Raw genomic sequence first — 17658 nt, 5'->3', positions numbered from 1 at the left:
TTACCATGAACGTATACTTATATAATAATATGTAATCATATGCTTCACTGGGGACGAATAGGAACAAGAAGAACCATGAATATGTACGTTTGGTGGATGTGGATATGTTGTGATTTCTTGAGAACTTGTGAAATTCACCTTATAAAGTCTTACAAAGTTGCTGAACCAGTTTGGTTTGTTTAAAAAGGAAAAATGGACAATAATTACTGACATTCCCAGAACTACTTAGGGTACACCAGCCTTTTGTTTTTTGCAAAAGCCATTTCTATACTTTCAAGAAACTTTGCAGTTTTTTTTTGTTGATTTAAAAAAATGGTGTAGAAAACCATGTGTACACTTCTGAAAGTTACAGAGTGTTCCAAGATTATCACAGAATGATGTTGGCCATTATCCAGAACTTTAAAACAATATGAAATGTGTAGTTTTTCCCCGATTTCTTTGCTAATGGTATGAAGGACTGCAAAAATATTTAATTGCTGAAACGTCTTAGACAACCTCTCATTTATCACTGAAGATGGGTCAGCTAGCTGACTTCCCGAGGGCTTTCGACAGCATGTCATAGGAGGGGTCTTCCTGTCCAGGCTCTTGTGCTTTTGATGTATTTGCAGTTTCTGTAGCATTTTTTTTGTACAGGATGGGGTTGCGAGCCCCATGCCTATCCCTCCTCCTTCATGTGGGCTTGGGGCCAGCAGGTTACCCAGGGGTTTCCAGGCGGAGTTCTCGTTTATCACTAGAGTCTTAAATTGCTATGTGTAGATGATCATGCATGTGCACAAATAATGAACACGAATTGTGCATGCGCTACAACTACATTTTATGCTAAAATATCATTGAGTTTTATTTGCATTGCTCTCTTAAAATCAGCTTAACATATCAAGTGCTGTACTTGTGGTGCCTTCTGTGAAGAATACATAGAATTTCTGCAAATGTGTGTACATGTTCAGTTATACTGATAAAGATGCCAACTTATCAGTGTCAGTATATCCCAGTTTACAAGCAGGTGATGGTTTATTTGTCATACTGAGGCTAAGATAGGAGACAATGAAAATGAAGGTCACTTTTTGTATCCCCATTTCAAAGGGAAAGAATTGTATAATGTGGATTATATTAAAAGTCACCATAATACATTATTTAATTGCCAGAGACCTGTTACTGAGTGATAAAAATTATGCCCTGTATAATATATCAACTTGCACTTAATAATGCCTCCTAAGAATGTATAGAATATATGCACAACTAGATACAAAGTGCTCTCTTGTGATGTAGTTTGCACTGTGGATTGTGTTTTACTATGCACTTAAAGTTTCATGTGGGTGTGCTGTATGGTGACACACTTTTCTGTTATGTTTCTGCCTAAATATATCTGCTTCCTCCCCCTCCCACCCACAAGTTAGTCTGAGTACTTGTGAATTTCATGCAGTTCTCTATCTAAATGAGTGCTCGTTACAGCATACCAAAATGAATAAAGTGCTGTTGATATCATATCAAGACTTGCTTTCTGTAGTATTGTAGGCTTGGCTTGAAGTTAGCTGCAATATAGGGCTTAAAAACAGTCCACACACTCTCTCTCTTTTTTTTTTTTTATCTCCTTCCCTCACACAACCACAACAATATTTGTAACTTTTTTTCCAAAAATTTGTAACAATTCAACTTCAAGGTAATTTTAAAATACCTTATTGAAAAAGCAAGTTGATTTTCTGGTGACATCAAGTCAAACCAACATAAAGTGAAAACATTATTTTCAACTGACTAATGTTAAAAAAAAAAGCAGCAACAGATGTTCATACTTAAATCACTTATCAATCAAGTTTGACAATACTCTAGAAGGCAACGATAAAGCAAAGAAACTTCTTGTGCTGTCACGAATTTTTCAGTCACAAAATTGAAGCCTGAGCTTTGAAACCATTTTCCTCGTCATGTCTTTCGGCTTGTCGTTCTGACCAGTCCTCTTCAAATAAGATGTGGCTCTTCTTCATGGATTCCAACATAACATTCTGTGCTTTTTCTAAAAGCTGAAAAAGTAAGTGTAATATTGTTTATAGTGATAACTAGAAAGGAAAGCAGTGACTAATAAAGAAGAAAAAAAAACCAAACATGCACATCATAAAGGTATGATCTTTTCACTCAAAGATTTGTATGATAAACCTAAATCGCAGTTTGCATGAAAATCTAGTGCTTGTCAGAGGATCCATTTATATAATAGGAAGAAGTTGTAACAAACAGAAAAAAAAAACTACCTACTTTTACAGATCCTTTTTTCTTCGGCCTTTTGGTGTTGGCCCGCTTGGTTTCTCTGTCTAGTTGCATTTGATTCCAGTACTTTCTTTCCATCTTCACCTTGATAGTGTGAAAAGTAATACATTTGTGTGTTAACAATTTCACATTAGCTTCACTTTACAAGAGATAGAGAAAACATCCTCTGCCAAATAATCGGTAATCTTATTTCTTCTTCACCTAGTCAAAAAAGACATGGCACTTGTACAATTCTGTATAACCACCCTCCTTTCCATTCATGCATATGTGCCAAACATCAGTTTTCTGACATGTTTTCTAAGTTAGCAAAATTTAAAAAGCCTTAGACTAAAAGAAACACATTTTAGTAAATAGACTACATTTAAAACAACTTGCAAAGATGGAATACAACTAAATGTTCTGATTCAAACACTGACTCAAGTTTTAGGACATGAAGCACCAAATAGCTTACCTTGCACAAGATGCAGCGTACAGCCAGTGAGATTGGAAGCTACAAGCTTCTGAGCACTTTCAGCATCTTTGCAGCGTATGTACCCATGAAGCATGTTGTCTTTTACATCAATGTATGCAACTTTAATGTCAGACTGAATTCGTTGCTGCATCAAAGAACACAAACATAGATTTAACCCTTTACTTTAATGGATAGTACAGTCAAACAGAGCACCAGATTAATTTATTGCAACCAAAAGGCCACACAAATGAAAAGGCTCGATAAATTATCCTCTTAACACCAAATAGACAATGATGTCTGTGATAGAAACAGGAAAATGCGGATTAGACCAAAGCTGAATCATCCAAAGCTAAACATGGATAAGAAAACCTAACGATATGTGGTTCTTCTGTACTTTTTAGGGTAACTGAACAGGGTTTATAAAATTTAGCATTTCTGATATCAATTAAACCCTAAAACTAGATTACCAGCATAAATTAGAAAGGTAGCACCCATGGAAAGAAGATGTAGTGCCACACGCAGAAAGAGCACTCTTACAGAATGAAACACACACTGCATGACCAGCAGATAAATTAACCTCACCTTTAGCTGTTTGTGTGACATGGGGTCTTCACTCTTGACTTCAACAATAACATTGGGCTGAAACTCAGGTGCTGAACGAAGACTTGGACCTGACTTTTGATCCCCTGTTTTTGAAATAAAGGGCTCATGCATATCTCAAAGTTTGTGTGTGTGAATTTATATACCAATCAACCATATCTGTCACTCCATGACAATTTAAAAAAGGCTAAGTAATATTTAGCAATGTCGTTATTTATCACAAAACCTGCTGAGATATGTGTTACATGTTTCAAGCATCCATCTGAATGTGCTTAACCTCATGCTGTGTCACCGGGAATGAACAAATGTTGAGTGAACAGACACCTTTAAAGGTAAGTGATCTTATGCCTGCATCTCCCATAAAGCTTTACTAGCCATTATTTGTACAAACTAAAAATGTACCTGTACGCAAGATTGATCTAACATATCAAGAAAAATATCCAGTTTAAAAGCATTTCTACAATACTCACCAGCATCTGCACGCATCACCTGATGTTCTGTACCCTGTGCAATACTGCTGCATATGCTGTGCAGCTGCTGCTTGAGACTTGCCATACTGGCTCGCTGCTGATCCAGATACTGGCGTTTAAGTCTAGACCATTCATTCCTGTAAAATGGTAGTTGACGTGACTACTAATTGGTTCACTAAAGTTAATAAGTGTATTTACAGTTACACATCAGAGTGGTGCAACAGTTACAATGGTGTAACTAAGTGTGATGTCTGGCAAAAAAGAAAGACATCAGCTATGGATGTTGTACAACACATGATAAGCTTTGCTAAATTTGATTATATATACAGTTCAGCAGGAACTCATATGCCTTCAAATGACAGGGTGCCGTAAGGGGCACAATATTTTGGACAGGAAAATGAAACAAAAAGAATAATTATTTTGGTAAATACAAAACCGCATTCAATCATACCATAAAAAAAAAATATTTAAAATGTTTAAAGTGTGCTTACTTTGATATAACTCTCAACCTGGGTGGCTCTTTCTTCAGTTTCTTCCTTTTCCTTCGTTTTTGTTTATTTATCTCCCCATCTTTAGCATTCATTTCTTCCATTTTGTCTGATGGATCACTTTTGCTTTTCTTAGCACAATCTGCCTCACTTTTGTCTGTACTCTTCCGTTTGCCTTTCCTGCTATCAACTTCTTTGAATGCAGGTTGCTCAGACAACTTCTTGGTGGTTTGTTTTATTTTTAGCTTTTTCTTCTTTGCATTCTGCTCTTTTTCTGTTTCTTCGTCAGATTTTTTTCCTTTTTTTGTGTCTTGCAATATATTTTCCTCAGTCTCTTCTATCACCTTTGTCTTCTTCACCAAATCAGTTTCACACTCTAATCCAAGTTCTGCTGCAGGTGATTCCCTCTTACGTTTCCGTTTCCGAGGTGACTGCTCTGACAATGACTCTGTGCTTCTGCCACTAGATCCCTTTGATTCATGTTTGGATTCGTCCTGAGCCTCTTGTGTAACATCCTTTACAATAACTGTATCATCCTCACAGCTTTTGTGTTCCGTTGTACTCCCTGAAGCACCAACTTCCTGTCTCTCATCACAAGGCAGTCCTGACACGTTTTCAGAATTTTCTGAATTCTCCCCATCACATCTTTTAGCTCTTTTCATGGGCTGCTCACTTTCTTCTGTTCCTGAATCATTTGTCCGTCGTTTTCGCTTCTTCTTTTTGCTTTGCTGTTCTTTTTCTGCATTTGTTTTGCTGTCTTTGTAATTTGTTGCATGCATGCTGTTATCACCTTGCTCCTTCTCTGGATCTGTTACACCGTAAGGTTTTTGGTTTTGAATACATTTTTACACAGAATCATATTTTCAATAAGCATTTGTTCTGGTGGAAAATGGAAATATTTAACTTGGAGAAGGGGTGTAATCATCAACTGAGTAATCGTTTGGTGACAATGGGCAATTCTGGCAAGGTTTCCATCAAATCAAATGAATTTTTGTTTTTAATGATATGACAAATTTATGTGCAGCATCTTGCCTAAACAATGAAAATGTTTTACTTCACAGTTCATACATGTTACAGGCAATTCTTGCACCCCAACCATTTTTGGTTTGTGCACGAAAATGAAGTTTATCACTTAAGCATGAAAAATGTGAAACTTACCAATACCTTCCTTTAGAGCTCGCTTCTTCCAGTACTTAAGGTTTTTACTTGGCTTGATGTTTGCCACCTTGTGAAGTTCCTCTTCTCTCTCTGGGGTATAATTCATTTTCTACCATGTGGAATAAAAAGCATGGAATCATCAGAAGTATGGGCTGATCTTCTGCACCTGACAAGTCTTTATCTGCTTATACACTTGTCTAAAATCTTTTGGGTTTAATTACTCGGCATTTTCAAGGTTGCAAGTCTGTTAAAGGCATTTACTAAAAAAAATCTTGACTTTTCTATGTACCCAAAAGTACTCTTTCATAAAAAAATTTTAATAACACAAGAATGACCACAATGACCTTTTTATTTAGTAATTCATTTAAAGCTTAAAAAATACTGTTACCTGGCTCTCTTCACATTAATGGTATAATTTTTGCTGTTGCTATGTGACAAATGTCTGCTATCTATCTTAGACATTTTTATTCTTATTGCACTGATATAAAGTAAAATAACAGCCATATTTTGTGCCTCAATCCCCCTCCTACAACACTTGGTCTGTCAAATGTCTTTAAACTTTAAACATACAAGAAAATTAATACATTTTACAAAATATTTCAACAATTAAGATTAAAAGCTTTCAACATTTTCATCCTTACTTCAATAGCCTTGGCAGCCTCCGCTGGCGTCTCGAATTCAACAAAGGCAAAGCCTTTTATATCTCCAGTAGTTCTGTACCGAGGTAGGCTGACATACGCAACTTTGCCACAAGAAGAGAAGCACTGAGAAACCCAATCATGGTCTGTAGAAGGTGGTAATCCTTCCTGCAGACACATAATATGCCATATAAGTTAAATCTAGTAATTACAAAAAACAAAAGGCATACAACTGGGTCTTTATCAGCTAAGGCTTTTTATTTTGTTAATGTCCTCTGGTGAATACATTCTGTTTGAAGTTTATAACATTTTAAAGTTTCACTCAGTTTGGAAGAGGATTAAGATCTCTTACAGCCAGAGATCTTGGAAGACTTTTGTGATACAAAATAATACAATCCACAAATATTTATATGGGTGGTCACTTACCACATATACAGTCCTTTCATCAACCTCTTTCTCAGTCATGTAATGAACCGGCCGAGTTCTTCGGACTTTGGTTTTGTCTTCACTGACCTGATTACATCGACTTAACAGTTACGGCATGTCAAACAATACATACAAATTTTATTTTCAGTACTTTTGAATATTTGCTGCTAAAACCCATGTACACACACATTCACATTCAGGTGGACAGATAGAGAAATATGGTACTACAAGAAAATGCAAAAAAATTATTGTAAAATGTACATGATCATCTCCACAGTATTAGAATAAAATTTAATATATCTGTCATTATAATCAATTTAGACTGCTGATTCCAAGAAGAGAGCATTTCAAATTACATTTACAAGATAACATTTTAATGTAACTAAACAGTCATACTTCCAGCAGATCCGATTTTCTCAGTGCCTTTGCCATGATTTCCACAGAGCTTGTTAACTTGAGTATTTTGGCAAATTTTAGAAACAGAGAAAGGGGAAGATCTGAAACAAACAATTTGTATTATTTGCAGATAAAAAAAAAAAGTGATAAAGCAGCTTAAAATTTTGTTACGAATATACTTCCTCAGATACAATGCTGTTACTTTTTTAAATTAAAAAGGATAATACTTCATATCAATGAAATAATGCTTTCCAAATTAGGTGCACAGCAAAGTGTACTTAATAAACCTAAAAGATATTGGACATCAATATTAGAAAAAGGCTGAAGCAAAAGTTGGACTACATAAATCAAATCTGACCATAAGCCAGCCACAGAGAAAAAGATGGGGAGGAGTAGTCATGCATTATTGTGTGTTATTCCTTTGTCTCATCTACTGTCTTTGGAACTTTATGAGAGAGAGATATCATGGGGAGGGGGTATGTGAAAGAAAGGGGAGGAAGTGAGAAGATCGAAGAAGAAAGGATAAAGAGAGCAACAGAAGAACTAGACTGGGTAAAAATAAAATGAGTTTACAGCCATCTGGTGCATTATCAAGATGCTGTTTCATAAACCGGTCTTTGTTGATATTGGCATCCCCAAAATAAAACTCCATCTGTAATTATAAAAGTCTAAGATTATTAAACATGTTTTTATTACATCAGCCATGTCAGAAGAAACAACTAATTCCACTTACAGTGATTTTAAACGAGATGGGAGGTGGGTGGTTGGCTGTTTGAGGCTTACACCATGCCAGCAACTGAGTCTATATCAAGGTGAGGGGGGTTGGAGTGATGCTACATTAGCAATTATATGCTACATTGATGACATCCAAATTATAAATCATTATGAAATGGTGATGCATGCTACATCATCATGAAATGGTAATGCATGCTGTCATTGCTCACATTGCTATATTATAATACAATTATTGTACTATTATAATTTATTCACTAGTTTATGTTTTGTTTATTCCTTGTTACTCCTTGAGGTGCGCCCTTGTTGTGGTACTGTTGCAGTTTCTGTAACAGCCTTTTTTGACATGAGTGGGCTGTTAGCCCAAAGAAAAACTTCTAATCTGGAGGGTCAAGGTGCAACATATATAGTTTAGATTTTAGTCTGGCCTCTTCACTGACAGAACTGTTTGACTTGGTTAGACCTGCCAGGGGCACAAAGCTCCTGCCGACATAGCTCTGTAGATCGACAAGACTCGCAAGCCAGGTAAGCTATTTGCACCAATTGGTGGTGGCTTTATACATTTAATAGTTTGGAAATATTTAGTGATCGTAGAGTTGAAGATCAATATTCTACTTATGATCAGGGCTTCTGCTTACGCAAAAAATTGCGTACAGTACGCGTTAAAAGTTCGGAGGACCCCTTCAATTTCCGTCAATGGGGTCCCCTTCAAATTTGGGCAAAGAACAGGGACCCCTTAAAAATCTGAAGAAGGGGTCCCTGGGACCCCAAAGAATTTAGCCTTAGCAGAAGCCCTGCTTATGATACTGACCTGGTTTCTGATACTCCTCAGCAGTCCCTTCATTCTATGTCTATGTTTCTTTTTCTCAAATTCCCCTGTGTCATTGCCACATCCAGTTTTATTGTCATCATCCATTGGTAGTTGCTCAGTGCTCTCCATGTCTTAGTAGTTTCTCCGACATCAACACTTTCAAGTTCAATATCAAAAGTTATTTACAAAATTCGATGCTGCACAAATTTACTCTCTTGCATTAACACGGACCAACTTGAAAAACATAAGCCTTCGTCAGACGTCTACTAGTCATCGTAAATGATAACTCGAATCTTGTGCGTCTGTGACTCGCATCTTAGGAAAACGTAATGCACGCGTTTCCTGCACCGGAAGTAGATTCTCGAAACTGCGGCGCAGACGATTGGCTCTGACTTTAACATCGGCATAACAATGCCTGGATACTACTACCACCTGAAGAAACGCGGCGACTGCTAGATCGGCAGGCACCAGTGTGTTATAAACAAAGACAAAATATAGACTTCTTGGAACTATGGCGCAGACTCTTTGTCAGAGCGATGGCACGGCTCCATCTGCACCTTCCGTGTCCTTTAATCAAGTGATGAACGCCATCTCGAGCTGTGCAGCAGACAGCGTTCGCGCTCTCCTCGACCAGGAACCACAACTTGCACATACTTTCGGTATGAAATTTGAAAGTAAAACTAAGAATAAGCACCGCATATTGTTAGATAAATGTACGCGAACACTCACATGCACAAATTAAGAAGAAAGAATATATTATATTCAGTGTGTGTGCGAGAGAGAGAGAGAATATTTGGGTAGGTTTTGGACGATGTAAATGAGATAACCTTGCATACTGTTTTGCTTCACAATTTTACTGCAGAATAATTTATTGTGCAAATAATTTTTCATTATTACCCATAATGAAAAATATGTAGTGAGCACATGGTATGACAGCAAACCATGATATGTGACTGCAGAACGAGTACTATACTCATTGTAATATGCTCGCTCTTACTGACTGTGAGGACCATAATTATAATCTGCACGTGCAATGAACAGTGACACATTTAGTACTTCAGTTAAAGGATAATAAAAATTACTGTTATAGACATGCACATTGCATCTTTGTTCTTTGGTCTCAGTAACTTCGGAATTTAAGATCAGCTCAAAGTTCTTATAATTTTCATCCAAACTCATTACATTCTGTCATAATTTTAGCTGAAGAGGTTTTTTACACAAAGTCCATCTATACATGTTTGTTGTTATTTTTACATTTCCAGGTTGGCATCGACAAACTGCTTTGCATCGAGCATGCCTGTCTGGCAGCATTGGCATTGTGCAGATTTTGCTAGAGAGGAATGCAGATCCGAATGCCAGAAATAACTTTGATGAGACACCATTGCATTATGCATGTAAGCGTGGTGTTCCAACTGTTGTGCTGTTGCTGGTGGAGCAGGGTGCTGATGTCACACTTGTTGACAAACAGGGCAAGGGTGTGCTGCACCATGCAGCAGAAGCAGGCAGTGTGTAAGTATACTATGATGCAGTGTATGAAAGTAATGCTGTATGTGACATAGTGTAATACAGTGTGTGAGCAGCACTTGAATATGATTCTGTGACCGTGAAGTAGTGTATAAGTTTCATGCAGCTTTTTTGTGTTGAATTCCATATCAGACTACCATGCAATTAGTATAATGCAGTATGTGAGTGTGAGCATAATGCAGTGTGTGATTGAAATGTGGTTCACACATGAAATAGCATGGGAGTACTTTGCTGCATGTGAGTGTACTGCGGTGTGTGACTGAGTGTAATTTAGCATGTGACATTGTGACATAATACAGTGCATGACGAAGCATAATGCAGCATGTAAGTGTAATGCAGTATCCAATCATTTGCAGACCTGTGCTGCATCTGCTCTGCAGCAAGTTTCCAGAACTGCAGCTTACTTGCCAGGATAATAACCTCCAGACTCCACTTCATGTTGCATGCAAGTCTGCACAGTTAGATGCCTTTAAGTACCTTATTAGAAAAGGGGTGAGATAAAATATAGATACTATTTTATTTTTTGGCTGTAAATAATGAAAGGAACTCCATGTGATATAAACAAACACCTTTCGAAATTAGATTTGATTTCAATTTATAGTCATGTGCGTCATCTTTTTTTTGTGATAAATAACAATGTTATGTTTATCAGAGAAGTGACTTGAAGAAAGCAGACAGTGATGGAAACTGGGCACTTCATATTGCTGCGCAAGAGGGATACGGCCATATGGCTTGGTCACTACTGTGCCTGCTAGGTGCACAGGCAATTCACTTAAGAAACAGACATGGCTGCTCTCCTTATGAACTAGCAATTATGTGTGACACTCAAGGGTATGTTTACTCCACTTAAATGTTAACAGTAAATAGAAGAACTGTTTGAATTTATAAGAACAGCTTCTACTCAAAATCATTGTTTCACTAAATCTATACCACAAATTTTAGATCCACAATAGGGGGAGATTTTGCCTCTTAGTTAAACATCTGTTTGATATATATTTTTTACTCTTTCAACTGTTTAATATATATATATAGAAACTTGTGCTTTACATTGAATACTTGAAATCTGACAAAAGACTTAATGGAGAAATTATTGTACTAATCTCGTTTGTTTAAAGTAGAAATGTCATCCATCCTATTTCTGCTTCTCCTAGCTATTTTTTTTCTTTCTTTTTAGTCAATTTGTTCATTTCTATGATGACATTTTTTTTCCTTGTTTATTTTTTTATATGTAATAGCTTTTACTTGTACTTTTTTTAACAGCCATAAAGAACTGATAACAGAACTTGAATGGCTGAGGCGCAGGCCTTTTGGTTCAAGTGTCACTCAGAAAGCCAGTCTCCTCTGGTCCTTCTTCCTTGTGCTGCCAATGCTCTTATACACATCAGCAGTCATACTGACAAAGATGGTGCCATCCTACGATGGAGTATTTTTTCTTGCTGCTGTTGTGCCAACTATATGGCTATTACAGAAAAGCTTCCATCGTCTAGATCATGTTTCAAGGTATAGCCAATAATGATTTCTAAATGTTATGGTAACAAATTTTTTTTTGGTTTTGGTTTTGGTTTGTTTTGGGTTTTTTTTACAAATTTGTCAGGGTTAAGGTTAAAGCCTTTGTAAAGATGGTGAACATAGACTTTACTAGTGTATATCGCTATATAACCTCACTGATGGTGATGGTGGTGGTGGTTGGGGTAATACACCTATGCATATACACTTAAAAATGCCTGATTTTTATTTTTTTGAAAATGTGTACAAAAGAATTATGGTTATGGATTTATTGGCAGGTGGCCCAACCCCTTCTATGCTGGAGTTTTTGCTGCAGGATTGGCTCACACAATAGCTGTATATTACATTGTGATCATGCCGTGTATCCTTTTGTGATTCCCAGTAAAGTGTTTGGGTATGGGTGTCTTGAGGGGTGCATGCATAAATATATACATACTTTTTTTCTGTGAGAAGAGTTTTGTCTCACGTTTTTATAACTATTTTAACATTGTGTCAAGTGAAAGTCCAGTTTGGTTCTAAAGAATCATTAGAAATAGCAGTTGAAGGTAAGTGCTTAACAATTTAGAAACTCTCATAATAATAATAATTCAAAATTTGTAACATGCATACTTACACTCCTAAGGAGTATGCTCTTAGCGCTTAAGAACAAGAACAAAACATGGACAGCATACGAGGGACAGGAAATCAAACAAATAGCAGATGAACTATAAAAGAATCAGCAACCATACTAAATGAAGAATAAAATCAAGTACAGAAACACAAAGAGGAACCAAAAACAAGAACAAGAGCTGAGATTAACATGATATTGCATTTATCATGAGTTATTTCTGAATTTTGAAGTGTTATGTTGCATTTCTTGCTATTTTCAGCATTTAGTGTGGAAACAGCTTTGAAAGTGTATTCTTAACAAATCCAAGATTTGCTTGACTCTGTGCACCTTGTTTTGCTATCAGCTCTTTTGACAATGGTTGTTGTCTCTATGTACATCAGACTCATCACTGCTGATCCTGGTAAAAAGCTTATTTGCACTTCTTTTTTGGGTGTATGCATGTTTGTTTTTGTCTCTAATTTGTGTCATCATGTTTGATGCACTGTAGATGGGCCCCAACAGTTTCTAAAATTTGTTTCAAATGCTATTTGAAATGTGTATGTCATGTCCATATTTGAATTTTGTACTAATTGTACAGTGTTTACATAAAATTGTTATAATTGGTATTTTATGGTGACCTATTTGTTTGTTTATTTTTAAAGTCTTCTTCTCACTAATGGTTAAATTTCATTAGACATGTGTTCTGTTATTTTCTCTCAAGGCATTGTTAACAGTTCAGCTAAAGATCCAACATCTGGTAAGCCTTTGACAATCATTGACATCTGCAAGCCAGCAGGAAAATGGGAAACTTTTTGTGTTCATTGTGAGGTGAGATGCATAATATCACAACAATTTTAACTTAAATTTGTTCCTTGTGTCATGTTTCCTACCATGATTTTATTTTCAACTTTCATGATTTTATTTTCATCTTTCAACTAGACATCTAGGGCTAGCTCATTAATCCTGTTGGTAAAAGTGTGGACAACTTCGTTACTTATCATTTACTAAAGTGAGTTTATGTTGAAAGTTAATATGAAAGAGAGATCCCCATGATTCATTCTTATAGATTTTGGGTTTATGGAAACATCTGTATTCATCCTTTGCTATTCTGTCAATAGATTGTACAGCCTGAGCTGACAAAACACTGCAAGCTGTGTGATCACTGCATGGTAGGGATGGATCACCACTGTCTCTTCCTTCTCAACTGTATTGCACATGGCAACCATACCCTTTTTGTCTGGTTCATCCTGACTTGCATGCTGTGCATGGGCCTCTTTGTTTTGGGAGTGTATGTCTACTGTGTTCAGGTGTATGTGGGCCATGGATGGGGCCAAGCTTTGCAAGCACTGGTGACCAGGGATGGGTGGGTATTCAGCCTGCTGCTGATGAACTGTGCTGGGTTCCCTTGGGGTGTCAGCTTGTTAATGTATCAGTATTCTGTTGTATCAAATGGCTACAAGTCTTACTTTGTGCCAGAGCATCACGGTGATGTGCTTACAGCATATGAAAAATGGCGAAATGTTGTGAACTTTTTGTTTAACAGAAAGCCGTACATTGTCAATCCTTGCCTTAGAGTCTGATTATTTGTAAACTTCATAAACTCTCAATGTCAGAGGATGAGACTGTCAAAGATTGTGCAAGATGTAAAAGCTTGTATACTTTTTTCTAGCCTCACTCAGTAAAAATGTGCTATCATAAAAATTTACAAGATCTTTTAGTATTTCATTGTGGTTAATATTTTACCATAAACATATATGATTACATCCTGTAATCATCCAGTTAATGTATTGAAACTATGACATTTTTTTGCATAGTTTTACAAAGGATGGCTTGATATGTTTCCTTATTTTATAGAAAACTGTATTTTTGCTAAATAACATGGATACATGGTGTGCTAGTCTGTTGTAAAGCAAGTGAGTGAAATACTTTGCACTTTATGAATGTTTATCAGAGAGATAAGGGATTGATGTGGCTTAAGACTTGCTTGTAAATATGCACTGTTGAAATACAATTAACATGAAACAATAGAAGTACTAGGGCATTGTGCAACTGATTATTTTCTTATGTTAGCTTTGTCTTTAGCCAAACTGCCTAAAATGAGTCTACATAGTCTCAGGCCTTGTCTTTTATTATATATACATATTTTTCTTTGTCTTTTCCCTCCTTCCTGTTCTGAAGTAACAGGATGTGCCCACAAGACAGGGCAGTATATAAATGTGAGTCCTATTTTTTGTCTTAGGAAAGGCCATCAAGGTATGTGTACAGCTGCTTGTGCTTAAGATGACTTACTGAGAAATATCATTGTCCGCAGTTTTCATTGTGTAATTTATGTTCACTCATATCACATGGTCTTCCTGTTCCTGATGGATTTTTAATATTTTCCTAATGCTTACATTTGAAACTACTCTATCAATAACTTCCTGATCACACCATGTCTATATCTGTGAACATTTGCTGTTCTGTCTGTAGTGTTATTGCACTCACTAGCTTAATAGGGATCAAAGCAAGCCACCAAAAGTTGTGATTTTCTTACATGTCTTTCAATGGTCTTATCATATATGTCTAGTTCTTGTGAAAGGTCAACAATACAGTGTTGTAAGATGAAGTCATCCTGTCAGAATGGGGCTAAGTTTTACTTTGCATATCTTCTAATAGCTTAAGCTAAAAGAAGAAATGCAGCTAACCAAAAATTCACAGAAAATTTGATCTGAACCAAGCTAGGGTGCCCTGGGCCAGTTATAGCAAAAATCTCTCAACTGTGATTTATTGTCAACTTTTAATATACTACTTTATTTAAACCAAGTTTATTCTATTGAGTACTTAATATGCACGGCGTCAGTGTAACAAAATAGTACTCTTGCGCTTATTGCTATGTTCTTTATGTCCCCATCCCTGCCATGTTGAGGTGAACAGTCCATTTTCTGCAATAAAGGCATGACTTTTTGAGTGAAAGGGTAGATAAACATTGCAGTGCTGTAGTTGGGTGACGTCCCGTTCCCTGGCAGGCTGTCAGCGCTCAGTGATCGTACGCGGACAGACCAGATCAAACGGCATGGTGCAATATATCGACGACCATTTTCCGCTAAAAAGGGACAGTCTGAATTGAAATTGATGTCGAAAGTTTGCTCTGCTTTTGTCATTTGTGTGTGTGTGTGATGCCATCATTGCAGGGGTGATGTCCCAACTGGCTGTTAGCGAGTAGTGCATTTGAGGAGCAGATCAAAGGACTTGAAGAGAGACGCCGGTGTTCCGTGAATTAGAAGATAAAATCGCAATGGTGCCAACCGCCATACGCGCTTGCTCCACGCACCTTCACCCCACCCCGTCATCTTTCTGTAACACATTCATGTACAGAGTCTTCAATCTAAAAGCTGACCTTATACTTTGTGTGCCAGGGTTGTGTCAAAATTTTGCTCCTCATAGTCGATTTTTTTCTATTGGCAACCTAACATAAACATGGCCCTCGACATAACGAAAGGAGTATTCCTGTCACATTTGTCATGATTGGAGTAACGGTGTGATTTTTGCATAATTTTCAGCAAGAACAACACACACAAACATCGCCATAATCTGCTGTAATTATAAGATGTTTGGGGTTATGTTCTGGGGGTTTTATGTGTAAAAGCATGTAGCTGTACGAATATGTGCGCACACACTGGAGCTCATTTTGGATATAACTACAGACTAATTCAGTTCTAAGCAAGCGTATCTTTAGAAACGTACAGGTGAAGAATGATTTATGCTGTTAATCCTTTAAAAAGTGTGCTTTTGGGAAGTATCAAAGAAACATATTTGAATCAATAATTTCAAAAAGACCTAACTTATTGCAGGATTTGCTAAATGAGGAAATATACCTTGTGCTTAATAAAACTGTCACACGTGGAGTTCGACCAGCACAAGGGACATTTTTAGTAAGTTGACAGGAATGTTTCCATCATGCTGCTAATTTTTTTTTTAATTTTCTTTTCATTGTTTATAGTTGTTATGTGTGGTTATAATAAAAATCTACCGGTGAGCAATTTTATTTTTATAATAGTGAGTAAAGCTCGGAACAAGATACTATTAACCGGAAATCAAAAATACATTTTGGAGATACCTACAAACACCAGACACAGAAAGACAAGCTCGTGACGCCCACGGTTGTCCACAGACATGCGCCTCATTAATACAACCTTTCAGCCTCAACCTATCCTGACGGTTGTGTCGTTGACCTATCTGGTCATCGTGATGAGTGTGGGCATGTATATAGTGGTGTGGGGGTGGATGCGTGGGAGATTCACCCACATGTTAGGAAATATCTTGCTCTGACCTTTAGCTGGTCATTAAAAAAAAATACTCCTACTAGAATTTTAACCGAATGTCACCTGCGTTCTCCTTCCATCGGTGTGTCGCAATAAGAATGTCTGAAAACTTTCTTTTGTTCTCTTATTCTCACGCCCACATCCACATATTTGCACTTGTTTGTTTGTTTGTTTGTTTGTTTTACCACCATGTCATTGTGAGGATTCATGCTTTTTGTCGGTAAATGTTGCTGTCTGCCAAGAGCAAAACACTGTGTGTCAGACACACGAAGTCTTTGTAACACACAGGCCAAGAACAATGTTAAGTCAGACATGCAGTCTTTGTAACACACAAGTCAGGAAAAAAGTGTTCTACATATTTATTTCTGACAGCTTGTCTTCGTTTTTTCTTCTTTTTTTTTTCATTATATTTAGGACAATTTATATAGATTTTATTTTTCATGAAATTCCTGACCTATTAGTGCAAGGAATCGTAAGTGACCTCGATAACAACAGAATCGTGCACTTCACCCAACCTTTGGGCAGGGGGCGAAAACAAGCTTGATAGATAGTTTGCCATTGCCGACCAATGTTCACGCGATGTTAGTATGTGATTTTGGACCCGGTGTAATGGACTGGTGTGCTTTCTTTTACTCATGTCATCGTTGCTGTCGGAGATTAATCTGATGCTATCGTTTGAAACTGCCATTTGGGTACGGGTACATCCTTTACATCTACTTCCCCTCAAAATAATGACTGTAACAGTGACGTTTATGATGACGATGTACGTGACTGAGGCTGTCAGTGGCAACGATGTTTACGATGATGAAAGCATTGTCGAAAACAATGATGGTTGTGGCGATGACAGGGACGATGGTGTGATAACCATGAGTATGTGTGTGTGTGATTTCAACTCTTTGTCTCCTCAACCCCCCGCATCTCGCCAGAACGGCAGAGAGTTATCCCTAGGTGTGAATCCTATTCCCTCGTCATGTCCTCACCTTAACCTTTCGTCCAACACTTTTACTAGACGAATGGTGCCGAGAGAACAATTGATGGTCGGGAGAAAACACATTCTCCACCTTTCCGTTGGTGCGAAATTTCAGCCCGATTGCATGACTGACTACATCCTTCCAAATACTCCAAGAATAGACCAGCAAAGCGCTGTAGGTAAATAGCCACTCCTATAGGGCTTGATTCCAGTAGACAATCAGCAGGAGCCCAAACTGTGGCAGAATTTGTGATAGAGCGGACTTTGACCTGGGGTGTGGAAATGAATATAAATGCCGTGTCAAAGAGTGCACTTGTAAAGATAGGCATGGAAGGGGTTGAGTGG

At 37.3% G+C, this 17658-nt stretch overlaps 2 protein-coding genes and 1 long non-coding RNA gene across 3 annotated transcripts; 2 read left to right on the top strand and 1 right to left on the bottom strand.

The window, feature by feature from the left end:
• The first annotated feature begins 8 nt into the window (after positions 1–8).
• LOC112560079 lies at positions 9–1767 on the top strand. The gene is made up of 2 exons (XR_003098472.1): positions 9–83; positions 634–1767. It is a non-coding gene; the product is annotated as an uncharacterized LOC112560079 (long non-coding RNA).
• Positions 1610–8735, bottom strand: LOC112560059 (la-related protein 7-like). The gene is made up of 12 exons (XM_025231634.1): positions 8424–8735; positions 7454–7532; positions 6881–6981; positions 6485–6571; positions 6062–6226; positions 5421–5529; positions 4266–5070; positions 3775–3911; positions 3287–3390; positions 2705–2849; positions 2242–2337; positions 1610–2012 (listed from the first exon to the last, which is right to left on the bottom strand). Exons 1-12 carry the CDS (start codon positions 8550–8552, stop codon positions 1951–1953), a joined length of 2019 nt encoding a protein of 672 aa, XP_025087419.1. The 5' UTR covers positions 8553–8735; the 3' UTR covers positions 1610–1950.
• Positions 8736–8899: 164 nt separating this feature from the next.
• On the top strand, positions 8900–15165 carry LOC112560069 (putative ZDHHC-type palmitoyltransferase 6). Its single transcript, XM_025231644.1, has 9 exons — positions 8900–9082; positions 9686–9932; positions 10304–10439; positions 10600–10778; positions 11208–11447; positions 11732–11814; positions 12371–12463; positions 12764–12870; positions 13161–15165. The coding sequence occupies exons 1-9, from the start codon at positions 8935–8937 to the stop codon at positions 13620–13622; spliced, it is 1695 nt and encodes a 564-aa protein (XP_025087429.1). The 5' UTR covers positions 8900–8934; the 3' UTR covers positions 13623–15165.
• Positions 15166–17658: the final 2493 nt, after the last annotated feature.

This window comes from Pomacea canaliculata, linkage group LG1, assembly GCF_003073045.1.
Source record: "Pomacea canaliculata isolate SZHN2017 linkage group LG1, ASM307304v1, whole genome shotgun sequence".
Lineage (NCBI taxonomy): Eukaryota > Metazoa > Mollusca > Gastropoda > Architaenioglossa > Ampullariidae > Pomacea > Pomacea canaliculata.
This window is presented reverse-complemented; position numbering and strand designations above follow the sequence as displayed.